This window comes from Anabas testudineus, chromosome 15 (assembly GCF_900324465.2).
Source record: "Anabas testudineus chromosome 15, fAnaTes1.2, whole genome shotgun sequence".
Lineage (NCBI taxonomy): Eukaryota > Metazoa > Chordata > Actinopteri > Anabantiformes > Anabantidae > Anabas > Anabas testudineus.
In genome coordinates this window covers 3,925,002-3,951,250 of record NC_046624.1, presented here as the reverse complement: position 1 = coordinate 3,951,250, position 26,249 = coordinate 3,925,002, and the positions used below count along the sequence as shown (strand labels likewise).

The 26,249-nt window shown below is 38.4% G+C and overlaps 1 protein-coding gene across 8 annotated transcripts in view; it reads left to right on the top strand.

Annotated features, from left to right (window-relative positions):
* The first annotated feature begins 598 nt into the window (after positions 1-598).
* The window catches only part of LOC113159935 (cilia- and flagella-associated protein 46), a 67,001-nt gene continuing 41,350 nt past the window's right edge, over positions 599-26,249 (top strand). For 7 of the 8 annotated variants that reach the window (XM_026356950.1, XM_026356951.1, XM_026356947.1 and 4 more), the window contains exons 1-36: positions 599-695; positions 918-977; positions 1,101-1,222; positions 3,334-3,465; positions 3,805-3,869; positions 4,688-4,852; positions 5,564-5,687; positions 5,804-5,898; positions 6,825-6,980; positions 7,173-7,272; positions 7,613-7,711; positions 8,154-8,344; positions 8,675-8,900; positions 9,186-9,303; positions 10,875-11,001; positions 11,324-11,457; positions 11,734-11,852; positions 12,821-12,933; positions 13,714-13,926; positions 14,593-14,794; positions 16,526-16,675; positions 17,711-17,821; positions 18,588-18,769; positions 19,071-19,202; positions 19,305-19,470; positions 21,021-21,087; positions 21,304-21,439; positions 21,529-21,712; positions 22,227-22,380; positions 22,974-23,197; positions 23,285-23,407; positions 23,591-23,752; positions 23,936-24,084; positions 24,946-25,044; positions 25,183-25,243; positions 25,852-26,004. In XM_026356950.1, the coding sequence (XP_026212735.1) occupies positions 929-977; positions 1,101-1,222; positions 3,334-3,465; positions 3,805-3,869; positions 4,688-4,852; positions 5,564-5,687; positions 5,804-5,898; positions 6,825-6,980; positions 7,173-7,272; positions 7,613-7,711; positions 8,154-8,344; positions 8,675-8,900; positions 9,186-9,303; positions 10,875-11,001; positions 11,324-11,457; positions 11,734-11,852; positions 12,821-12,933; positions 13,714-13,926; positions 14,593-14,794; positions 16,526-16,675; positions 17,711-17,821; positions 18,588-18,769; positions 19,071-19,202; positions 19,305-19,470; positions 21,021-21,087; positions 21,304-21,439; positions 21,529-21,712; positions 22,227-22,380; positions 22,974-23,197; positions 23,285-23,407; positions 23,591-23,752; positions 23,936-24,084; positions 24,946-25,044; positions 25,183-25,243; positions 25,852-26,004 (4,803 nt within the window). In that variant the 5' untranslated portion in view covers positions 599-695; positions 918-928. The remainder of the gene's footprint in view (positions 696-917; positions 978-1,100; positions 1,223-3,333; positions 3,466-3,804; positions 3,870-4,687; positions 4,853-5,563; positions 5,688-5,803; positions 5,899-6,824; positions 6,981-7,172; positions 7,273-7,612; positions 7,712-8,153; positions 8,345-8,674; positions 8,901-9,185; positions 9,304-10,874; positions 11,002-11,323; positions 11,458-11,733; positions 11,853-12,820; positions 12,934-13,713; positions 13,927-14,592; positions 14,795-16,525; positions 16,676-17,710; positions 17,822-18,587; positions 18,770-19,070; positions 19,203-19,304; positions 19,471-21,020; positions 21,088-21,303; positions 21,440-21,528; positions 21,713-22,226; positions 22,381-22,973; positions 23,198-23,284; positions 23,408-23,590; positions 23,753-23,935; positions 24,085-24,945; positions 25,045-25,182; positions 25,244-25,851; positions 26,005-26,249) is intronic. The other variant, XM_026356949.1, reaches the window with a different exon arrangement.

Here is a 26,249-nt window from a genome sequence, read left to right as displayed (position 1 = left end):
TTTCATTAAAGGGTGAGTATTGTCTTAGTGTGTATTTTTGGACAGATCCCACAATGAACAGCTTTACAATTTTGTTTGAGCGCCACTGAGGAGCTCTCTATGCAGGGAACACATGGTTCTACACAATAAGCCTCAAATTGGGAGCCCTGAGTTCATTATATGGAGATTATATGAAGGCTTTGTCACCTGTCCCCTGTCTTCATCAGTAGTTTGACCAAACAAGTTATATTCGCACACTGAGCAGCCTGATTTCTAATGACACGCTTTAAGAATTAAGAAGCACAAACAACAACAACACAGGAGGAGGTGCTTTTCTGCACCCATGTCTGCGTTTAGATGTGTTTAGATGAAAGTCCTGGGGAATCCGAGGCAGAGAAAGACTGTGGGACCTGTCATCTTTCATTTTTTACATTTGCATTGTTGTTTTAATCGATCCTTTTAAACTAATGAAAATGACGTACACATTATGTCAATAAAGCATATGGGATTTTAATTTAGAGACTACAATGAGCTGTTTGACCTCTGATGTAACACAGATGATTCATACTTAAAGAAGAGTTTCAACAATTTTGGTCTAATTTGTTCACCGTAGTTCACAAAGCGGTCGCCGGTTGCTTAGTAACGCTAGCTACAAACACGTTAGTGATAGTTGAGGTCTAACTAGTGTTTCTGTTGACACCGGGTTATTTGTTAAGGTAAATAAAGACGCTGCATCAGGCAACATGTTTGCATTAGCAACACATTAAACAAAAGACTAGATAGTTTTATTAACTGTCTTAGAATTTCGCACAATTACGCACGCCTGTACCATTTTATTGGGGTAGCGCCAACTTGAAACAGGCTATTTTTATTTTTACGCTAATTAGCAAATGTTAGCCCAGAGACAAATAACTGCTACTTAAGCCCGTTTTTGTCAGTTTAACAGGACATGGAGCTGGATATTCATCAGTATCTAACTAAGGCAAAGGAGAAACAAGGTTTGTTATGTGATAGTTTCGAGTACGTTAGTTTTCAGTTGTTAAAAGTTGTCATAGTAAGCTAACGCTAATCTTATGTTCACCGTGTGTATTTCATATAACTCCAACGCTGTGCAACGATAGACTCTGGAGCACTGCAGTCAGCCTTCAGTCTAATCAAGGACATCACAGCAGCAGGAACCAGCAGAGGAAACCTACGTATTTCCCCAGAGTTGTACGTCTTGTGTGCGGAAGCAGGCCTCCAGGTGAGTCATGGATAGCCATGGATGACTTACTGTAAGGTAAGTGTAGATGTAGCCTTCCTACCGCCTACAGGGCCATACTCAGCATTTTAGACATGCAGAGGTCATGATAAACAGCCCCTGGATAAGGCTCTGAATCAGAGTGAAGTGTGACGTCAAGGGCCGGAGAACATGACGTAGCTTTCAGAAAGAAAATGTCATTCAGAAAAATGGTCAATCTAAGAAAATGCCTTGTCGATCCAAAGGGTGGAATATCAGGTATTACAGCAGCAGAGTAAAAATTATAGTACAAGTATTAAATATCTAGAATAAGACAAAACTGTAATGCATAGGTACACAATGTACAAGGTGGTTAAGATATACAGGCAACTCAGTCTGTAGTTATTTTAGTTTGCTTGGAACAATGATGGAGATTGTTTAATCTGATGGCAGCAGATCACACACTATGGGTGAAACAGCCGGTCCCTGAACTTGGTATAGAGGACACTGCCCTCCAGGTTTTGGGAGTTGTCCATAATAGCTAACAGTATGGCCACCGTTCTCGTTTTCTCCACCTCCACAACTGAGTCTAGGACCTTCGTTATCACTTTGACGAGTTTTTTTATTTCTGCTCTTGTGATAACACATAACGCTGCCCTAGCAAACCACTGCATTTAAGATGCATTCATAAAGTTCAAAATTTCATAAAATAGTTGAGGAGTGTCCTGCACACTCCAAAGCAACTGAGTCACCTTATCACCCTGCTCCATCCCTTTTCTGTACATGGCAGTGATGTTGTGTGTTTGTCCAATTTGCTGTAAAAGCAAGGTAAACACCCAGGTATTTGTACATCTGAACAGTCTATTTGTCCATTCCCTGGATGTTTACTGGTCTGGTAGAGGCTTTATTATTTGTTGTGCATGTCCACAGCTTGATCTTATGCATCAAACTGAAAGCTGTTCCACTGACACTATTGAGTAAAGTCTTCAATCAAAAGTCCTGTACTCATCCTTATCCTGCCCTTTATGTTGAATTCTAGCAAATACAGGGTACATTTATAGAAATTAAATTACTACAAATCCCACAGTCTGAACTTGCGGCGACTAATTAAGGTTAGGAAATGCAGATCAATACATTTGCCTATAGTCATCATCAGACTTTGATGAATACTCAACATTAGACAAGAACTGAACTCCCCTGAGCGATTGATAAAAGAAAACACATAGGAATGTGTTTACAGCCTTTCCCTCCAAGTGCTGTGAGGAATGTTTTCATGTTGTGTGGAGCTCACGAGTGCTGAGATGTCACATAAGACATGATGCTTCAAGGAGCCTCCAAGAATTGAAGATTTGCATCTGGCTTTGAAAAATGTGGAGCTTTTTTCTATCAGTATATACCCACTACTGTTATGATATGTAAGCATCTTCTTCATCATCATCTTCTTCATCATCTTTGGTTGTTAAATTATCACAGACACTATTTCTATGTAGAGTTGATTTATTGGGTTTATCTAAATAAAGCATGAATTATTAGCTAATTCGATCATTTTGGATGTGCTGCTTGACACCCAACATCCATGCCTTGTGTTGTTAGTGTTGGTAAGTATTCACAGGTACCCAAAAACAAAATTATAGAAATAAAATTTCTCTTAAAATTGCCAAAGACTGTATTATGTCTTTGGACAGTAACATTAGTTAGCTAAATCTGACAATTCTCCCAGCAGGGAATAGTAATGACTATTTACCAATGTGGACTGAACTGTCCTAGAGCAAGGGAACATATTTGAATAATGAAACACAGTGATATTCCATAATGTGATTTGTTTTCTGTGCTTTATTTCATATAGCATGGTTTATCAGTAAAAGCAGCTTGCCTTGAAGTCTCAGGCCTAAGTGAATACTGAATTAGTCCTCATCTTCAGTAGATAGTACATCACTATATTCTTCAGTTTTCTAGAAAAGCAATAATTTTGTTTTTACACTGTTTGAACACTCTTATCCAATGTTCATTACTGTCTCATATATATGTTAACCCATTCTGTATGGTTTTAGAAAAATACCGGTGACACAGTATTACATAAGGTTGAAATATTTATTTTGTTTTTCAGTTGGGTGTCTCTTCCTTTGTGTTTTCAGCTTGGTTGTTTAGAGATAAGCACAGCGTGTCTAAAGATGTACTTTGAAGAGAATCCGCCGGCTAATCAATTTTTGTGTCGAGCCTACCTCTGCCAGGGCCAGCTGAAGTCTCCACCGGCCACTGGAAGCTTGGTGAGAACAGTAAATTGGACACATCTCCTGAAGGGGTTGGGTGTGTTTGTGCCAATAAAATACAGACACAATTACTGTAAAGATATGCTGTCCTGTATTTTCTTGCACTAAAAGTGGAGCAGGTGCTCTCGCTTAGAAAACAACAGTTTCCCTTTTTTTTCTACAATATGACTGAATCTTTAAGGCATATTGCCCCTTATCTTCACAGTTTAGCTCAGTTTACAGTTTTTATTGGTCTGCATTGAACTGTAGCCTGTATTGAACAATCTTTATTACTGATCTTCATATCTATGATGTGACAAGTTTTCACTTCTCCCTTTGTATTGATTTCTATTTTAGGAAGAGTTTGAAGAAGCTACAATGTGTTTTCTGAAAGCAATTGAAATTTCAAAACATGAACCAAGGTATGCAACCTCTCAGAAATGTCAATAAAGTTGACCACTTTATGCCATACTCAGTGTGATATTGTTTGTACAGCTGAAAAAACATAACTAAAGTAGTATTCACTGCAGGAATTAGCTAAGAGGGCTTATCACAGTTCAGTCTACCACACAGATGTGGTCTGGGTGTGGAGGTTTGATTTGCAAAGAGCATCGTTGAAATTTAACATAATTCTTCAGACATCTTATTCACAAGTGGGTAATATTCAGCTTGTATTTTTCTAAAATGTGATGGTAGACTGGAAGGATCTGTGCATAGGGTGAAAGGGGTGATAAATATAGATGCAATAATAGAAATTATGAAAGATATGCTCCCTTGTTCCCTGCTCTGAAAGATTTGTTTGGAGATGCTGGATTATCCCTAACAAGCAATCAGCACTGAATCTCTTTCCTAATGAACTCATAACCTGTCAATGAAGAGCTAAATGAGCAATCCCAATTAACACCAAAGGGAATGCATATCTAGTACATCCTGCCTAAACTAATGCAGAACACACTCTCTGGTGAATAAATTAGCGGTAGTCAAAAAGTCTCACACAGTCACAGTCTCTTCATAAATTTCACCTATTTCACATAGGACATATAGCACATGCAGGGTCTCCTGTGGTTCATTGGATAGTAGCTAATCCACACACATTTGCAATTCAGAGGTCTCCTACACACAGAGTTGACACTTGATATGAATTTATTGTTACTATGGAATGAAATGGCTTACATGTGCATCATATAAAATATTTAGCATTCTTTGTTTAATTGTTATGCATGTCATTTGTGTCTTTCAGATGCACCTTCCTGGTGTTCAATGCGTCAGTGCTGTATTTCCAGACAGTGCATCCTCTCTTGCAGCCAGGGAGGTACCAGCACCTGGTTTCTTCCCTCAGGCAGGTGGTCCAAAGTCTGGAGGAGGTGGCAGATCAAGACCACAGCTGGAGGGCTGAACTCATGATGCAAGTGGTCCCTCATTGCTCTCTGACTTCCTTTTCACGAAGTCTGGTCCTATTCTCTTCAGTTTCATGCTGGCAAGATATGGCGTGCAGAGCTAATTAACTAACAGGCAGCCTTGTTAAATGGTTGCTTTGTTCTCTTTTATAGAGTGTAGAATCTGTTCTCATGTAAGCTGTGTTATCATGTTCTCATATTCGTGTTTAGAGGATTGTCAGTGATACGGCTAGCTAGTGTATTAATAGGATTGGGTACAGTATGTCAGGCATGACTGAAATTCATAGCTATTGTGGTCATATTATCATCCGTGTAAGATAGAATACTCACTATAAGAGGCTTTTTTTTTTACAACTCACTGTGCGACTCCCATGCATCATATGCATGCATCATATGGTCATTTTCTATTCACAGTAATCAGACTAATGGTCTAATGGTGAACAAAACTTGCATTTTGATAGAATCTAATGCATAATTACAGGATCACAAACTTTCAATTGACCATAGGGACATAGTGTCAGCCAGAAGGGAATATTATAGATTTCAAAAAGCTTAATCTGGATGTACAGTAGCTACTTGTGCTGTACATGGAGAGTATAGTGTAATAACTGTAATAAGTCACATCATGATCCATAAATTACAGTAATAGGCAATGCTCAGTAGGCTATTCTTTCAAATTCAAAGATCATCAGTCACATTTGCTTCCCGTTTCTATTCAGGCACCTGATCAAAGGTCTTGTGGACTCCGGGAAAATGGAAGATGCTGCAAGTTTTGCCAAAGTTACAGAAGAGTTCATTAAGTCACACATACCACAACTTTATCCCAGACTTTTTACATTACTGGTACATAGCATTTCTTTGTTACATACTAAACTGATAAATGTGTGGACGTTTTGTAGCCAAATGGCTTTAGGATGATGAATAAATCGTGACATCTACTTTCATTATTGTCTTTTTAGGTACAACACAAGTTGTCAGAAAGTGATGTCCTCATTGAAATGAGCAGAGAGAGTACGTCTTTAGCAGTCAATTACAAAATACAGGAATTCAAAAGGTAAGGAACATTTTCTGTCCATTTTAAGCAAAGGTTTAATTTATTTGCTTTGCTGCAGGATTGTTTTGCAGAAAACATTGTTTTTATGCTATCAAGAAGAAAGCCAATTCCATCTATCTGCAGGACAAGACAAACACAAGACAAACACGTTGTACTGGAGCTATAGCTGCCCAAGAAAAGAACCCTTTGATCTTCTTTGATAATGTTTGCTTTCTAGCCATTGTGTGACGCTCAGTTGGAAAGACTGTGTGTTATTCATCAATTGCATGTTTACTTTTTTAGAATGTTTCCTGCTAATAATAGAATCAAGCTGACCCAAAACATTCACTAGTTAGGAGCTAATTCACGGTCTCAATAGGTTATGATTTGTCATAGCAAGTTCATACAATCTATCATTCTTTGTTTGTAACCTGCAATTTAAAGTTTTCCTATGTGCTAGGTTTTCTTAAGGTGTGGGCCTTACAGAGGGATATTGATGTTTCTCTCATCCCAAAGCTTTTATGCCTTCAGCTAACTTGGAAGCTCTGCAAACTTGGGTCAATGGTCCACTAGCTGTCAGCTTAGCCTGTGGCATCCCATAGTGAGGAGGTTTATTTGGCTGCCTGCATACAGTACATTAACAGCATAGCACCATGACTTCTGGTGTGGCATACTTTAGTACAAACCCAGCCCCCACCCCGATTTCTCCAGGCATGTACTCAACATGTCAGAGCTCCTTATGGCTTCTCAACTCAGTGATATACATTGACAGAATGACTCAGTCCTAACGCAGCCATCATGAGAATTATATAGGTTATTCAGCCTAAGGATTATGGGCTGTATGATGTGAGAGGGCAAATGAGAATACAGATGCATGCACAGTCTTGGATGCACAAGTGTATGTATATTAATGCACACACAAAAGAAATTTCCCCTTTGTTTTGTAGCTGGCTGGAAAAAATGAATGAGGGTGAGCTGAAAAGGGAGGATTCTGCCAAGCTTGAGGAGATTTTCCATCTCTTGAGGGATTGTTCCAAAGCATCCACTACACCCAGGAACTCCAGCCCTCTGCACAGCCCAATTCCTATTCAAGTAGCTGACAGGTCTGTGACCCAATCTGTCCCAAAAAATGTCCTACCAAACAACTTAGCTTTGTAACTTCCTGTCCTTTTCCTAAACTTCCCAACACCATACACCCACATACTGCACGGGTATCGCAAGGGAATTACAAGACTGAGATTACTGTACTCAACTGTTGTAAATTGTATAAATTAGGTTTTATCTGGGATTTGCAGAGTTGCCTTCCTACTGGAGTTGGCTCTGCTGGCCTTGCAAGTGAAGCATCAGAAAGTAGCTGCCGACTGTTTGAAAGAGCTGAAGTCAGTGGGAGAGACAGTGAGTGTCCAATATTCTCTTAAAACCTCAGGCAGTATCATTGCTCCATGTTGTAACTGTACATATTATAGAAACATGCAAAAGCTTGAATGGAATTTTCACATGCCCTCTTATGTCGAAGAGATTAATTAGCAAAGCCTATGCCAAGAGCTACAGAGGTTTCACTGTAGAATTAATTTCATAGAAATGTATGCAGCTTTTTCAGAAATGTTCTGATTTAACTGAATTAAACTGTAATTATTAGATTTTTTTTTAATGTGCAAGTTCATTCTTTGTAGATCTGTCATCCTCTTTCTCATACACAAGGCCCCTGAAATCCCATCTATATTTGTCTTTTTAGAGTGTTGGGCAACGCATAGTAATGGAATGTGTGAACTGTGGAATCAACCTTCTGAAGAAAGAGGCGAAGATGAATGACTACTGCAAATCCAGTGTGGAGGTGCTTGATCATATACCTGAATGAGCTGTATTTCCACTGCATGTTTTTAGTGGACCCATTGGCAGAGGCTTGAATAACCATTCATTACTGATGGTCATCAGTTACTATATTTTTTTAAATCTCACTTTTTGTTCAAAGGCAGTGAATCCAGAAATCCCCTTCACTAGGATAGAAATATAAGAATTTTCATTATTATATAACAAGCCTAATCCATGTTCAAGAGTTTCTGCCCCCCAGAAAAAAAGCATGAAAAACAACTTGGTGGAAGTATGATCTTTTAATCTAATTTTATGCCATATAATATTTTGGTGTGAAACTGTCACATTTAAGAACTGGCACAAAATATTCCAGTGCAATTCAATCCAGATTTTCTTGCCAAGTGATAGAAGTGTTGTCTTCTTGCTACCGGAGAGATTCTCAATCTGTAATTGTTATCCGACAGGCACGGCTGAAGGAGATAGGCAAGCTGGATCAGTGGCTGCACACTGCGGTGAGAGAGAGGAACCCTCAGGCAGTGCAGGCAGTGTGTGCTACCCAGTGGAACTTCTGCCTGCCACTCCTGCAGCACAACCTCAGGAGGCGCATCAAGGCACCTCTGCTCAGGGTGGTCCAAGCGCTGGAGGACATGCAAAGGTTTCCAGCTACTGCAAATTCATGACAACACAGGTTTATGTGTGTATGTCTTAGGGCTAGTTTGTTGTGTTTGCACTTAACTAAAACATATGTTTGGCTGCGTAGCCCATGTAGCTTAGTGTGAAAAAAGGCATACAGCAAGGTTATGACCTAAGTTGACTTTTATGTCTTTTGTTACTGTTTACATTTAGGCATTACTCACGATGAAGTAGATATCATTAATATCCCCAGTTTTGGACTTTGGTATCACACCTACATTGTTTCTTCTAATTTAGATTTGATAATAGTTTTTGGTTTCATGAAGTTTCATTTGTATGTTATTTTTAACAGTATATTGCTGGGGATGCGCAGTCAGATCCACTCAGAGCTGGCAGCGATAGAAGAGGAGGAGGGTCGTCTTGAGGCTTCTTTGACTCACCTTCGGAAAGCCATGCTGCTGGATGATGGGACACAACGACAACGCCTGTCATCGGCTGCCTACCTCCTGCAGCTTAGAGGGACCCTCTACCAAACACCATCCCGGAATGAGGAGAAAGCTGCTAAGCTACTGCAGCAGGTTTTCAGTCTTTCTGCATTAAACAGTCTAACATCATGTAATGTTCCTAAAGCTACACAAGACAAGATGTTTATATAAAAACATACATGGGTTATAAACCATAATTGCACATTAGTCTAGTAAAAAAAAAAAAGACCAGAATAATTGTATTTTTTTTATTATGCCTGGAAAGATGACTTTAAAGTGTATTCTCCTGGGCTTGGAGCCACAGATGGCTGCTTAAAGGACTGTTAACATCACAGATGCAAGTGTATTCTGACATCCAAACCTTTCTTTCTATCTCAGGCCAGGGACATGCAGCCCCAAGATAAGACAGACATTCGTCCCACTCTCATTGCTGTGGGTCTTCTTTTGGCCCCTGATGATTTCCAGATAGTTCTGGATGCAGACAGCACCTCCATAAGTAAATATTTTTCTTCCTCAATTTCAGTTTTTACTAAAACACAGGAACATTTTCTTAGATGTTTTCTGATTAGTAAGACTTATGTTCCTACTAGAATATGGAACACACATATTTTCCATATTTACTGAACATTTTTTCCAATTTGGTGGCACAAGGAAACATGTTTTTCATTAAGCTTTATTAAATGGACAGTTACTGGCCTGGTAGGACATACCAGGATATTAGTAGTAAAGCACATATACAGTATTGCATATAACTAGTACTATAGCTAGTACTGCGCATATGTAAGTGAGGCACAAGAATATATCCTAAGTAACTGTGTTATAGCATTAAAATATGTCAGGACTTCAGCTTTTGCTCAACCTGCCGCTCAGTCTCTCTTTCTCAGATATCTCTATGGCTGTTTTGGCTATTTTGGTAACTACTTTGTGTGTGTGTGTGTGTTTTTTTTCCTTACAGATCAGGAGGTATTATAAATACCTGAATAATGGAACATTAATCTTAGGTGTTCACTCACAGAATACGACTGAAAGGCACTCCTCTGTGCTGATTGTATACTGAGGTGGTGTCTCAGTAATGCAGACTTATTTAAATGATTAATTTATTTGAATGAATGTCGCACAGTGAAATTGGTGTGTGGCGACTCACGTCTAGAATTGTTGCAGAATTGGTGGCAGATTGTGTGGGGACCAGCAGGTGTTCCAGTGTAGCTCACAGTGAATCCCACCGCACACTGTATTCAGTGGATCAAGTGCTTGATCCTTGAAAGAGCCTTTGATCTCACACTCATTCCAGGTCTCTCGGTACACATCAGCTAATAAACATTCAGAATTCAGAAGTTAACATTCAGAATAAACATTCAGGGTTCTAATAACCACTTGCCTCTGAAAGTTAATCAAGGTCAGGTCAGGTTTTCCACTGCAGACATGATTTAAAAGCTTTTTGTGCTTGTCTTTGTCAGTAAACCTCAAGCACCCCCAGGTGATGTCACTTAATAACTTTATTGTTTGCTTCAAAGCCAGAAGTCCAAGTTACCACTAAGACTAGTGCGTAATATTGCAGAAGAGTTTGTTTAACCGTTCAGACAGTCATGCAGTGGATGTGTGTATGAGAATATGCTTATTTAAACTTTCAGAGAGGTCACACAGGCACTTGAGAATTTAGCTTCTTTAGAACACTGCAGTCAAAGTCACAGACCTCTAGTCTGTATTCAGTCCTTGAAATAAATTCCCCTGATGTTGTAGATAGGTGAGACTGACAATGTGGAAGACCTTCTTTGTTTAACACTGCAGTTAGTAACACCCCAAGTTAGCAATGCTGAAAATTTAATCTACTTATTTGTGCTTTTTTTTTTTTTTGCTTGCATTTGAATGGCACTGTAAATATAATTATTTACCTTCCTGTGCATATGAATGCACATTTTGATACATAAATTATCATTTAGGCCTAAGAAGTTATGCAAACAAATGACTAGACCTCTTGTTATGCATAATAGCAAGGGACCTGTATTGATTCATTTTTTTTATGCAGCAACATTTCCAACAGTGTTGATAAAGGTTGTCTTTATTAAGATGGACCAGCTCCAGGCAGTCCTGGATCTGGACCAGTGGCTCAGCTCTGTGCCAGGGCTCAACATCACACTACATCTGTACAAAAGGTGGATGGACACCTGGCCAGCCAAGGAGATGACACTGACAGGTGTGTGTACAGTATGTGTGTGTGCGTTAATGTCTAATTTTGACTATGCATGTACAGTAAAGTATCTACAAGTAAACCCCTTTTTCTGTTTATTACTGTAAAGCTATGTTTGTCTGTATTCTCTGGCCCGATCTGCGGTTAACATGTTGTGTTACTATAAGAGTCTGCAACCACCTGTTCCACCTCCTTATTCATATAGCTATGTTTGCTTGTGTTATCCTTAAAACATGGGCAAACGGGCAGAAGTGAACAACCTTTGCACCCTTCCCTCGGACCACCGTCTTTGAAAAGGGAATCATCTGAAAGTTCACTTGTTTCCTAGCTGTTCCAGGTTGAAGTTGTGGGCAACACTCGTGAAGACAGCCAGGAAACACGAAGTTTGGGATGTGTGCCGAGCTGCTTGTCGATTGTGTTTGCTTTATGATGATGGGAGATGGAAGACTTTCAAGACGGACAGTAAGATAAGAGAGGTTTAGATTTAGATATAAAACTGTTCTACTTGAGTCTATAGAACTATGACAGGATTATAAGGTAACTTTGCTCATGATCATGTGTGAGTAACGTCCATAATAATATAATCAGTTCTTATTTCTTTCAGTTACAATTTGGTTAGAAGTAATGCTAATGAAAAAACACAAATGGGCAAGAAGTTAATCTAATAGCTAGTAGAAGTAGTAGTTGTCTTATATTTAAGGAGAGAATTCCTGTCACAGATTTGTCCTTTCTCTCCAGAATGCAGATGCTCAGGGGAGGAGCACTGTGCAGAATGTCTTCACTGTTGCACTGAAAACCAAACATACGTGAGGGACGTGCTACGCCTTTTAGCTGAAATCCGCTTCATTAGTGGTGAGGTGTGTGCTAACTAATTCATACCTTCTAATACACTCACACACACCTTCTGTATGTTCTTACAGAAGTAATTCACAAAAGAGGTTTCACATTGTATGAACATGCATACCTGTTGTTGTTGCATGTTGTTGCAGACAAAAAAAACAAAAACAAATGTCTGCACTCCATCTTTAACTGATCCATGGTCAGTCAAAGGTGACATAATCCTTTAAATTTCAGGAGCAGTGGCATGACTGCATTTACAGGTTTCACATTATCAGCTTTAAATATCTAGAGTATCAAAATACCAATGATTTTTGTAGTAGAGATTTTCATGTTATTGTGGACTATCTGCGATTATAGACGTTTTCAAGGTCATTGTATTAGTTTGAGTTATTCTCTTGAAATATACTGAATACATTGCTCATGATAGTAGACATGTAGGAATCTTAAGGATTTCTAATAAGCCTATGGAGTAGAGTCAGAAATAGTGGTTGTCTGATGAGCCTACCATATTGTGTAATCCCACTTCCCATCAATCTTGCGTCTCTTCAGTCAGGTTTTCCCGCAGTTCATAAAGATGCTACCTTGATAGCACTTTGAAGAAATGGAACTATGAACTATTCAGACATACTGCATGAGCTTGACACAAGTCACCCTCTGCTTGCCCCTCTCATGTCTCGCTCTCTTTGTTCTATGCCATATAATTTTTTTAAGAATGAGGTTATAATATAATAAATCTGATTAAAAGATTTCTACCACTCGGTTTGATGATGAAGAAAGGTTCCTCTTGTATTACCTGATTTGTCCACCACTTTTCTGTAAAAAGTTCATCAGGTGCTTGTTTTTTCTTTGATGTGCTTCAACTGAGCTTTAATAGCTGTGGAGAAGCTGTCATTCCCCTACTCAGAGGTCTTCACATCTCCCTTTTTTATGAAATTGTCAAAATAGGAAGTCAACTTTAATATTTCTCATTACGGTTTTCGCTCAGGCCACTGTGCAAAAGCTGCAAACAGAGGGAGTGCAGCTTAACAGCCCTGCCGTCCTCCCACAGGAGAGAGGAGTTCACGTGTCTGAAGAGGATCCACACTGGGTTATTTACAGGTGAAAACACAATAAGTACACAGACACTAAAAAAGTACTTACTTACTATATTTATTTTAAATTTGAAACTTTTTACTCACTCATAGGCTTTGTTGTTCACATTTCAAAAATCTTCACACATTCCATCAACAACACATCATCAGTAAGGTAAAACTAACCTGTCTCACGACGGTCTAAACCCAGCTCACGTTCCCTATTAGTGGGTGAACAATCCAACGCTTGGTGAATCCTGTATAACCTTTGTCCTGATCAATACCTCACTACGATAAATCATAGAGGTCTAATGCATGACAAAAATAAGGCTTTCAGCCATCACTGGTGATATAATTGTCTTAAAGACCAAGACTTTACAGTTGTGCTCTACAAAGGATCAGACACCATTGTTTTGTGCTGTTTCCCCACCACCTCAAGCCTTTTACAGTTTACAGAGTTACAGTGGTTTTAAGATGTTTCTCATTGATTATTGTAGGATTCGAACATTGACCCACACAGAATCTGCGTCAAAACTAGATTTTTAATGGATAAATTAACTCCCTGGATTGCAGTCATGTATTATACAAAACAAAAGTTTGTATAATACATGACAAAAGTTCCATTCAGTAAATGGAACTATTCATACTATGCATTATAATTTTAAACAAGTAACTTTTTAAACATTCACAGACTTTTTCACCTATAGTTAAGTTTGTTAGATACATCAACATATGTCACTATCCTTCTCTTTCACGCAAAGAATTCCTTTTTTTTTCCCCACTCTATGCTGTGCTTCTGTACCTCTAGAGATTGGATCCAGACTCTATCCGCCCACGCCACCTTCAACTTTATCCGGGCAGCAGAGCTTGGAGCAGAGATCAAGGAGCCTTGGGTGGTCGCCAATGCAGCGATTTACCTGTGGAACTACAACAGCCACCTGTTGGCAGCTGGGGAGTACCAACACCTGGTTGCCACTTTCCAGAGCTTGGTGGAAATGCTCCAAAAGATAGAGTTCACTCGGTAGGCTGGCTCCTCAAAGAAAAGTTTTGTTTTACAATTTCTACTTATACAAGCCTGGACTTCTGGCAAAAGCTATTTTGGTGAGGTGCTAAAAAGAGTCTGCCTTATTGCATTTCTGAAATGAAATGTTACATGTCTGTGATGAAAATGTCAGCATTTAAAGAAACATGAAACATAGCTCTTCTAGAACGATGACCATACACATTTTAATTACTGTAGGATTTGTGTCAGTCCAGCAGTCATTATCACAACCCACAGTGGACAATTGTGTACACACAGTCTTTCAGTTCAAGTGGATCTTGTAAATTATTGCTTTCTCAGCTAATAACAACAAATATACACTTGTCCTTAGAAAATAATCTTAGATATGGTCAAAGTTGACATTTATAAATATAGTGTATACACTTGTAAGTATGGAAGGAGGCAGTGAATGTAGTGAAAACAGACCAAACTCTCCACATCAATTATGTTGGCATTCAGTGACACTTTCATTTAACAGCATGGCAATGAAGGAAACAAATATTTCTGTTACGTTTAATGGATAGGGTTTATATTTTACTTTCTTTCAAGAAGTAAGCTAAGAGGTACAAACTGAGTTTAGACCTGAAAAAGCTCAACTTCCTGGTCAGATTTTTGGACATTTTGGTCACTATTTGTATTTTTCAGGGACCGTGCTCTAGTTGTGCTGCTGTGTGATGCTGTGGCCAGAGGGTTGATTCAGCCCGTGTGTGGAGCAGACAATATTGAGCCGGCCCCGCCAAGAGACAAAGGCAAAAACAGAGCTGAGAAGGGGACGGAGAAGACTGCCAATATCCATGGAGGTTACTTAGACTCTGCTGCCCTGCAGGATGTTTGCAAGGCATTAGAGGTATGTCAGTGTCTAAGTGTTTTAATTTTTATATTTAAAACATATCATGCCTATGTGAGTAAATACATTGCAGTCGTTTTAAACACCCTGGTTCAAATTCACAGGTTGGTAGGGTGCCTTTCCATGTTCTCTCTGCATGGGTCCTCTCCGGGTACTCTGGCTTCTTCCAAAGATATGCATATTAGGTTAATTGGTGACTCTAAATTGCCCATATGTGTGAATGTGAGTGTGGAAGTTCATCATTCATTCAAGTTCAACTCTTGTAACCCTTCAGTAGATAAGAGTTAAGAAAGTGGATGGATAGTTTTTAACACAATGAGAATCATTATAAAACAATAACCAAGTTGGATGCAAACTACTTTGTCACAATATATTTAAATAAAAGCTGCATTCATTGCTTGTAATTTACATAAAATGCCCTGTATGCTCATATGTGTAACACATTTATATTACATTAATTTGCAAATAATATTGTTAGGTCACTATATGTGATTAACTTGAAAAAAACATAAATGGAGTACTACAGTATTACTAGCTGAGATTACTATCTGAAAAGACTTAGAAGGTACAGTAATTGTAAAAAAAAAAAAGAAAAAAAAGGAAAGATTTAGCCCTGAATGACTAATGTGGTTAAGGGAAAGAGTTATTAGAATTAAGGTTTAGAAATATGTACAGATATTAAACAAATATATAACATCCTAAATAGTTATGTTTACACACTGTCAGGTCGTTGACAGTGGCTACTGAATTAATGGCTACTAAACATATGCAACAAATGGCATTTTTTCATTTTAAAAAAAAATCTTTAAAATGTTGGATTCATATTTTGAAAATGTTAATAATTGATCATCCTCTGAAAAGTCTTTCCAGCAGCACTTAGGTACAGCAATAATGTGTCAAAATGTTCATGGGGTTTATCAGAACAGAAATAAAGACAAAGAAAGACAAAGAATAAACACACTTTTTATATGTTTAGACAAAGTAGGAAGGAAGAAATGTATCATAAACATGGGCATTTTTTAGACTTCATTCAGAAGCCTTACAGCTGTATTTGTGAAACCTAAGGAAGCACTGATGTTATCATATCATGAACGTTACTACTATTCACTGTCAGAATAGATTTTGTTATCTCATTCATCCTTTGACATACATTACTTCAATCATGCATGTATATGTATGCAAATGAATACACAGTCACATGTAACTTGAATGAGTGGGTAACTGTGTCACAGGACTCTGATTTCTCTCTTTTTTACTCTAGTTGCCAATTAAGCCCTGATTCTTTTCTTCTTTTTTATTCAAAGGATCCACCATGGATATCAGCTCTAACTTCAGATGAAAGGCGCTTTATCAGTAAATTATTAACTCAATTTTCCTGTCTGCCTGTTTCCCCTTTTAAAGAAAGATAAAAAGTGATCCTTTCCAATACATTTTTTATAAATAGTCACTGTATTTTCAGATCCACTGAACAAAGTCATACTGAATTCTCAGTCATTTGCGTATGTCTTCAACTGACAGACTTGCAGAGGGCCTTGGGTTGGAGAAAGAACAGGGTGTGGAGAGCTTTACAGAACTGTACTTATAAACATCATAATGTTCAGTATTAGAGAGAAGCTTTAATCCGCATACGTATTTTAATATTATTTAAGATTAAGAACGATGCTGACTATGTTTTCATATTCTACCTAAAATACATACAAGCTCCTTGTTGTTTTTTGCACTTCCTCCTAGCTGTGTGACTATGCCCTCCACATATCCAGCTGCAACACTCCAGAAGAGACAGTCCCCATTGCAGTAAGAAAACAAGTGGTGGCCACATGGGTGCAGATCAAGAAGCTATTGCAGCAGCAAATTGGCTCAAAGATTGACATTAAAGATGAGGTACCATTCTTCATGTAATATTCAAAGAATTTAGCTACTTATATGCACATTTTTGCACTTTAGTGTTCTGACTTTTGATTCAGGTAGACTTTGGATGCTGATTTGGAGCTTTCTCTATATCTATTTGATGCATGGTACGTCCTTTTTGTGAACAGGATAAACCAGCTATTTCTCTGGTTTTCAAAACAGTGAAAATGTGAACATGTTGGGTTATTAAAACTTTAGTTAAAAGATGCTTTAGCTAAATGTGTGTTTTTTACACATTTAGTTAATATCACAGAAACAGGCTTCTCTTGAGGCTGAACGTTCATTTTTAAAATAAATCTAATAGAACTAATTTAATAACTGGAAACATAATTGAGAATATTGCAAGACTTCAATGTTGGAGTTGTCTGGAGTTGTAAAGAGAACTGTGTCAACAAAATAAAGTATCCTCCAAAGTGAAGTGAACCCATTTGTAGCTGTGATTATGGCATTTTTTATGATGTGCTTAAAATATTCTAGGCTTCTGATGGCCGACATTAATCTTACTACAGTAGGTGTTACTTCGGTCATCACAGCATTGTACCCACTGGCATGTGATCATCTCCGGTTTTACAGTTTTACAGTGAGACAGAAATGTGGGAAAAGCACTTGTACCATTTGTCATTTAAATCAGCACTATTTGATTGCTTGTCAGCTAAGAATTTCCTGCCCAACCCTGGTCCCTTTATTTTGATGTGCTTTGAGTCACAGCCGAATGAGATTTGTTTCTTGCTACACAAATTAAGAAATGAAGTATTGATAAAAAAGGGACTTTTCTCAAAATTCAATCAATAAATTATTCATGACCTAATTTTGCACAAAAAGTCATTCATTATCAGCAAGGTTAACTCTCATTGGGATACATACAATTTGATAATCTTGCTGCAGGTCTGTGTATAATTTATTAGCATACGGTGATATTGGAATATTTGCTTTGTGTTAGTTGGTATATATGTTAAGAGGACTATATTGAAATGCACAGTATTGTTCTTTTCTGCATCTCTTTTCCAGTGTGAGAATGAGGAAGTCTCTGCGATGACACGGGTGCTGGTTGGAGTGGAGATGCTCCAGTGCAATAAGAACCCGAGGCACATGGAGTTCTCTGTTCCCAGTCTCTCCACAGTATGTACTGTTCATGTTTTCTACAGTAGCTATTACCCAGATGGTGACAACAGATGCTAAGATGACATATGAGCCTTTGGAGTCTGTCTGCATGTCATTATGTGTCAGTACTTTCACAGTACTGTAGCTGCCTTGATAATGTTGTTTTGGTCAGATTGTGGCTGTCAGACATTTCTCTGACACCTTTTCCACATCTGTATCTTTTTTATGCATCTCATCTGTCTATGTCCCCAATTCTCATTCACTGCCACTGTGTACCCTCTTTTCTTCTTTCTGTACATGTACGTATCCACTTTTCCCACACTATTAACTCCCCATTTCTATTACTTATCCTTAATCCTTTCTCCTACTAACCAATAATCTTGTGCAAACCCCTATCTTCTCCCTGTACCTCCTACTTTTGTTTACGTCTTTGCTTCCTGTCTATTTCTTTCAAACCCTGCTTGATTTACTTTTTCTGCCAATCCTTTTTTCATTTCTGTCTCTTCTTTTTCTTCTGCTTTCTGTTCACTATTCTATTCCCTCTTTCATTCACTGCTTCCTATTGCCTCCATTTGTCTGCTTGTATTAACTCCCCCATCTCTTCTACCTTTTCTTTCCCTCCTTGTCTCCCCTCTGTTCTCGTCCTTCCTTTGCCAATGTATATTCTCTCACTCTCCCCTCTGTCGGCACACTCCCCCATCCCATGCTTTCACATTTCCTCCACTCTATCCCTTTTCCTCATACCTATATATTCCTCTTTTCTTTTTTCTCCCCTCACCCAAAGCTGGTGAGCATGGCATCAGAATGTAGCTGGACTGACGCTGTAGTGGAGCTGCAGGTGTGGTGTCAGCTGGCTGCCTTCTGCTACAATGTCAAGGACCACAGCTTGGTGCTGTGCTGCACCAAGAGCGCTCTGCAGCTAGAAGAAGCAGCAGCAAAGAGTCTCAAGACCATGCCTTATGCTTTGTAAGTGTAGTTGACTGGTTATAATGTATCATGACATAGACAGTCTATGTCAAGATAATCTTATAAATGCCTGTTTTATCCAGTTGTTAAAAATCATTAGGGACTTCAAATTATATGAATGGACCACGAAAAGCAGTGGTAAGTATTAGGAGTAGAGATGTTTGCTTTCAAAGAATATGTGTGCATATTAATAATGTAAATCCTACAAAGCTACAAAGTTTCAGATTTTCTGTGATATGTCAGTTTTACATTTTGGTTAATTGAATGAATGACCAGTTAATACATCCCCTCATAACCCTAGATATGGCCTGACTACAGTGAATGAAATGCTGAGCAGTGCAGCCTGTTTGAGAGGTTTAAGCTTAGCCCATGAATCCAGTGGAGATCTACACACTTACAGAGAGGCCATGAAGCTGCTTCTGTCCAGTGTCAGGTGCATTTCACATTCTTGTCACAATACTGGCCCATGTTTTTGGCTGCAATCAATTTATTTGTTTAATTGTTATATGTGCTTGCTGTTTTCTCTTGTCCAAAGCTATGCAGAAAAGGCTGACAATCCAGAATTGTGTATCGCAGCTGCCAAACATTACTGGAACACTTGTGTAATTCTGACACAGATTCCTGGGGAAAGATGGCAGCTTCAAAATCCCCTGAAGAAGATCCTGACTGCTCTGCTCCATACAAACTCCAAACATACAAATGTATGAATCTATGTTGTCTGCTGCCACATTTATGCTATACATAATTTCATGTTAGCATCATGTGTGACTAGTAATCAAAGCATATTTTTTTATGATGCTCACTCAACCCATAGTCAGATTTCATAACTTGTCGTTTGGAACATTCCAAGTCTTCATTGGCCAAATGGCCTCCATGTCAAAGGACACTATGGTTTATACACTCCCCATCCAAAAGAAAAAGTCACCACTGAATTTAACAAAGCAAATAGAATAGTTTGATTGGATAAATTACTGCATTGATGATTATTTTTCAGCTGGCAACAAGTTATTTAACAATATGACAATGCCAGGATTCATTGGACTCAAATTGTGAAAGAGTGGTTCAGGGAGCAGGACACATCATTTTTACACAGGATTGGCCACCACAGAGTCCAGACCTTAACTCCATTGAGAATCTTTGAGATTTTGCAGTGGTCCGACTCCCATCATTAATACAAGATCTTGTGAAAAATGAATGCAACTCTGGACAGGAATAAACGATGTCATGGCAAATGCATGCTGTATATAAAGCTTAAGGTGGTCCAACAAAACATTAGAGTGTGTGACTTTTATTTTGGATGGGCAGTGAACATGGGCACGAACTGATGACATCCTGTTGTAGTCTTAGTCAAATCGCACAATATACAGCCACACTTACAAAGTAGTATGTGTACAGGACTTGCCTGTACACAACTACCTTCTTGGATTTCTATGATATTTAAAATTGTAGAATTATTAATGGTGCGGTTTAACTTTGAAACAGGAGTAGAAACAGCACAGCAACAAGAGAACCCACAGAAACACAGTCTACACCTTTGTTAAAGAAAATGGGAAAATGTAATGTTTTGGAGAGAACCAAAACATTACATTTTTAGTCATGCCACCTGCTGACAGGACAAGTGTTGATTCATACAATGAAATAAGCAAAATAAATGGCAGCCAGAATTGGAATCACATCTTTTATTACACAGTTTAAAAATGTAGGTTGTTTGCAACCACACATTATAACTGTAAGTGGTGTAATTGTTTTAAAAGAAATTACAATTTTTGTCTTTAGGGTTTTACTTTAAAATTAGTTTGAGAAAAACTCTCCATGGCACTACTTTTAAACAGCCAGGGAGATAAACACTTAATAACCTAAGATACATAATTAAAGACAGAAATCAGAATGACATTTGTTTCCAATTTGTCACTATTCTTTAGCAGTGTGACCCACAGGAAGTATGGAAAATGCTGGATCTGTCCAAAATAGCTGTGTGTTGTCTGTACAGACTGGATATGGATGTTTGGTGTATGGGATGCCCAAGTGTGCACAATGTAAACAACCTCATCCAGATAATTGAAGCCATTAATGTTGCAAACTCTGGATGTGAAAGAATATTTGCAGATAAGAGGACAGGGTCATATATAGGGCAAGGTCAGATAGCAATTTACCTTATATATTAGAGCGCTATCCATCGCTACCACTAGACCTCTATCACTCCTCTAGCGATTTAAGTGTTAATCCTTGCCTACTTCTATTTCACAAACAGGGCAAAGAAGAAGATTTGCTGACCTTGACAGCGCTGCCTCCTGGGAATTCTAAACACGGGGCAAATGGTGAGTGGTAAAAGAACAGACCAACCTTTTTTTTCTTTGAAGTCTTGCAGGATATACCCCTTGCAAATCGCTTTACGTATTGCTGTGCTTCCTGTTATGAATCTGATTGATTCCCTGCATACTACGATTAAAAGATGGCTCAAAATGGATGTCTGTATTCTAAATATGTGTTTTATATATCTGTGTTCTGTATGTCTTTTATGTATCTGTGAGCAGATGAAGAGGACCTAACCCTGAGAGCAGCTATTTACAGTTTCTTGCTTCAACTCCATGTTGATAAAACAGACTGGAAAAGTGCTCTGCAACTGCTGGACAAAGCAATTAGAGACATGCCCCGCACCAGACACAGACTGTAAGTGACAAAATAACAACACAGGACTGAGTGCAGGAGATGGGGCAGAACAACAAAATTAAATCTTATTGTTGCCTATGTTTTACCAGACCTCTGCTGAAACAACGTATACTGGTAAAAGCACAACTGGGGGAAAACGTGCTGATGGACATGCAGAAGTTACAAGATGAAGATGAGCAGTGCTGTTCATCTATGTGGCATCAGGTGGCACTTTGTGCTGGCAATATAACCCAACAACTGACATGCTACCAGAAATCCATCACCTCTGTCTTGGTAATACTTCTGCTCTGGCTCTGTTTTTTTTTTTTTTAACAAATACCTTCATCCGCAGATTAAATTAAATACATCATGTTGGAATCTGTCATATGAGTAGAATCTGTTCATTAAACGTGAAGGTAAGAATGAGCATGAAGCTCTACCACCATCTTGTGGAGTCAGAATATCATAACAATTTATTTCTAACTACTTCTTGTAGCCTGGAAGAAAGAACACAGTACATATATTACTTGTTGTAATGCCTGGAACTACATTATGTATTGTTTAAATTCTTTTCAGAAGTTCAGAAGATTTTGCATTTGTGACATATGTATCACTATTCAGAGCATATCACTCTCCAGCATACAGAAATGTCCTGACCAGTAGATGGAGAAAAACTTGATGGTCCATCTTATACAGTAGCAATTAAATTTTGTCCTGATTGATCATGAGTAAAACAAACACAAAACCAATAAACATGCTTAAACATAAAAAAATATGTTTTAATTGGCCTCTCCGTTTGTGTGAACAGTTTCCAGAGAGTCAGTGTCAGAAGGTCAGCCTTCTGCTTGAATTTGGAGCATGGCTGTACTGTCACAACTTTCCCAAAGCTAATGCCCAGCACCAGGTTCAGTGGGCCATTGACATCCTTCTACACTTGGAACCTGGACAAACAGAAGGGACAGGTAGGACTCATCAACTCAGGTTGTTCTTTCTTTGATAATGGCCCCGCTGTGTAAATTACAAGGTCGTATTACCTATGCTACTGTACACGCTAAACTCCACAGGGGAAGGCAACAGATTAAAAAAATTCTTCTTGAGGAATGCATGTGGGTGTTATTCTAAGGGGAATAACATATGATCCTGTTTGATCCAGAAAAAGGCCATCCCACAGCTTTCTAATAGTTGCAACAGCAATCACCCTTTGTTCTTTTATTTCAATTGTTACCTTGTGTAAATATTAAACCAAATATTGCTCAGAGGAAAAGGACTGACCAGACAAAGACTCATTTCTCAATTCCCCTGTGGATAACCAGTGAGAATAGCATAATGCTATTTATAAGACTGCTGTGAGAAGTTTGTTTACTTTCCCGCTAAGAGCCTATTAAATATCCCCTGAGAGACTAAGTGAACACTCAAATAAGGAAAAAAAGGGAAAACTAAGCACAGTGCATTTGAAGGATAGGCTTTACTAATGATGTTCAGTTGCTTCCAAATTGTATATACAGTATCTGTCTTTCTTAAATACATTTTCACACAGTGTGTATTTTTCTTTTAGAGGATGAGTCCAGAAAGAAGGATTTGAGCTCAGTGAAATGTGAACCCCTGTTAGGAGTCCAGGGTTTGTTATCGACGCAGAATTTGTCTAATCTGAAGGAAGTATGGCGTCTTGACCGTTTGATACAAGCACACACTCTGCTTGCCGTCATGACAAACGAAGCTTCACCTGAACACCAGCTTAATCTGCTCAGAGCCTACACCTTTGTACTTCAAATTTGGCAGGTGCTGTGTCTTCACGACAACATTGTTCTCTCATTCAAATCTGAGATGATGAGAATGTTTTTCAATGGACATTTTATTTCACTGTAGGTGTCCATGGCAGTGGCTAGTGAAATCTTCAGTGATATTGGAAAGAGTCAACCACCCCAGCCTCCTCCATCTGCTGGATCCAAAAAAGACAAAGACAAGACTAAAAGTAGAAAACTGAAAGATGTATGTCCTTCAGCGTAATTCTGTTTCATAATGTGGTAAATTTACAGAGTTTAACTGTATATTCTGCACTGCTGAAAACTGATGAAGAGGAATATTCCAGTTGACCTGCTCATGTTTAGTTAACATTCAGTAAACATTTTATTTATTATAAATATCTCATCCAAGTCTCATCTGTTTGTCTAGCACACCCCTGCAGAAGAGAGACCGAAACCCTTTGTCTTGGATCACACACTTCCATCCACCCCAAATGACTGGGCTCGCTACATTTGTCCTGACCAGGCCAGGCAGATTTTCAGAACCAACAGTAACCCGGGTTGTATCAATATCCACAGCATTACAAAGCAGGCAAGATTTATGGCTTTACCACCAAAGTTAGAGATAAAATTGGAGCTAATTGGTTTGTAAATAAAGCACAAAGCTGATATTGTGGGTCATTTCCTATTCTGATCAAACGCTGGATAGCAATGATTTTTATGGCAGTGCAATAAGATTATTTTTTATTTTTTCCCAATGTTCATGTGACTGTAGACTCAAAGCCTGTTTTATCTCAACCTGCTGGACAAAAAGCTTCACGCTCTGTCACTTGACCACCTGACCCTGCCTGTATTGCATCTGGCTGAGACCATTGCTCATGACCTTATGGATAAGAGGAGCCTCTCTGACCTCTACCGACTTAGGTAAAAACACAGTTACATGGAAGGGGATTGCCAAAATCGTATTGTATCAAATCTATTTCCAGGTCTTTGGTATTCTTACAACATATGAGAATCAAAAACATCATATAAAGTCTATTGTGGTTACAGAGGGAGCTGTGATAAATTGCATCGAATGGTGTCACTGGAGTCTGCATCAGTAGAAGGGATACTCTTTTAATACACTGCTCAAAAAAATTAAAGGAACACTTTGAAAACACATCAGACCTTAATGGGAAAATAAATTATGCTGGCTATCTAAACTGATATGAATTATGTGTTAGGAAGGAAAGGATGCCACATTGCTTGATGGAAATAAAAATGATCTGCCTACAGAGGGCTGAATTCAAAAAAATATCCAGCAGGTAAATCCATTTTGCTGAAATTTATTACAGCAACTGAAAATGGTACTTAGTAGTTTATATGGCTGCCACATGTTTGTATGCTCCTAATGAGATGACGGGAACTGCCTACATACTCTCACCACGAGGCCAGGCATTGTCAGAAAGGTTGACTAGGGAAAAACGTGTCAGTGGCATCCACCTGTAAAACCATGCCTTTTTTGGCCGTTGTCTCATTGTTGCCCCTCTAGTTCACCTGTTGTTAATTTCATTAACACCAAAGCAGCTGAAACGGATTAACAACCCCCTCTGCTACTTAACTGACCAGATTAATATCTGGAAAAGGGGTTCTTTTTTTGGGCAGTGTATTTTTGTAGGGAAAAGGACAGATTCACAGAAAACCGGTAGGCTGATGAGGATCATCTCGTGCTTCTATCACTTACTTTTCGCAATCTTATTATGTGTAATGACTTTCGTCTTGATTGTTTTTCCAATCTGTAATTAGAATTGTGAGGACCTGTTGTCATCTGGGTTTGGAAACACACTCACCATATCAGGAGAAGCTCTTGAATTTGAGTAATATCCAGGAACAAGAACAGATGGAGTATGTCACCTAATTTATTAACATTTCATATTTGAACATATTTCTTTGTGTCAAAAAAGATGAGAAGGGAACAAATTGTCAATGACCTGTAAATCATTCCTGTTTCGTTGCCTATGATACAATATGTTGTGATTTCAGGTGCCACAAAGTGATTGCTTTGTCACAGGAGAGGAGAGTCCTTTTCAGAGCTTACAGCCAGGTCAGACAGCTTCTCACAGAGTTAAATCTATAGTTTTTTTTTTGTTTGTTTTTGTTTCTTTTTTTCACAAATTGATACGAAGTTAAAGCATTGTCTGTTTAAATGAACAACTTTTAATTTACTCCAGCTTTATTATTTCTTAACCTCATGAGGGACCTTAGGGTTCAAGGGGTAAAAGGATGATTGGCAAGCATCCATAAGTGATTATCTGTGCAGGAAATGTAATGTATGCTGTATTATAACACTGAGTGATGACAAAAGATGGCATATTAATATATGCTATCATTTAATATGTTAATACGTTTTTTTTCACCTTCACTTGTTTCATAAATCTAAAGTGAGTCTTAAGACGATTATGATTCTTTTATGATAATAATACCCTGTGCGAATGTCATTTTAAAATTTACAGGGCTCATTCAATTAACTGCAGATAACATAGTGTTCCTTTTTTTTTCCTAATACAGCTATTGATTCAGTTCTTGGTGTCGCTGTGTGAGTTGCATGGTTGTGCATGTATGAAACTTTATGTTAGATGGTGCTTGTCTTGTGTGGACAGTTCAGCAAATTAAATAACCTGAATTGTCCTAACAGCTTGGTGATTTTTTTAGAAAACAGAGATGGATGAAAATGCTGGGTCTTGGCCACAAACTATGGATGTGTGTGCTCAGGACATTTGGGTGGACAAAGCTGAGGTTTGCCTCAGTATGGGGCTCTATCAGCAAGCTAGACAGCTTCTAGCAGAGGCCCACTTAATGGCTGTGGTGAGTTGAAAGAGAAGACCACGGTGTCAGACCCTGACCATTAAATACAAACTGGCTAATCACTCTTGCTCACATTATGTTCAAATTACATTACTTTACTACATTAAATTACAAGAGACATTACTATCTTGACATACCAGACTGAACTATTTTATGTATCTGCTATTCTGACACATACTGTATTTTGACTTATTATAACACTTTATTTTACTAGTACAGTAGATAATTTAGTGAGAAACTTATTA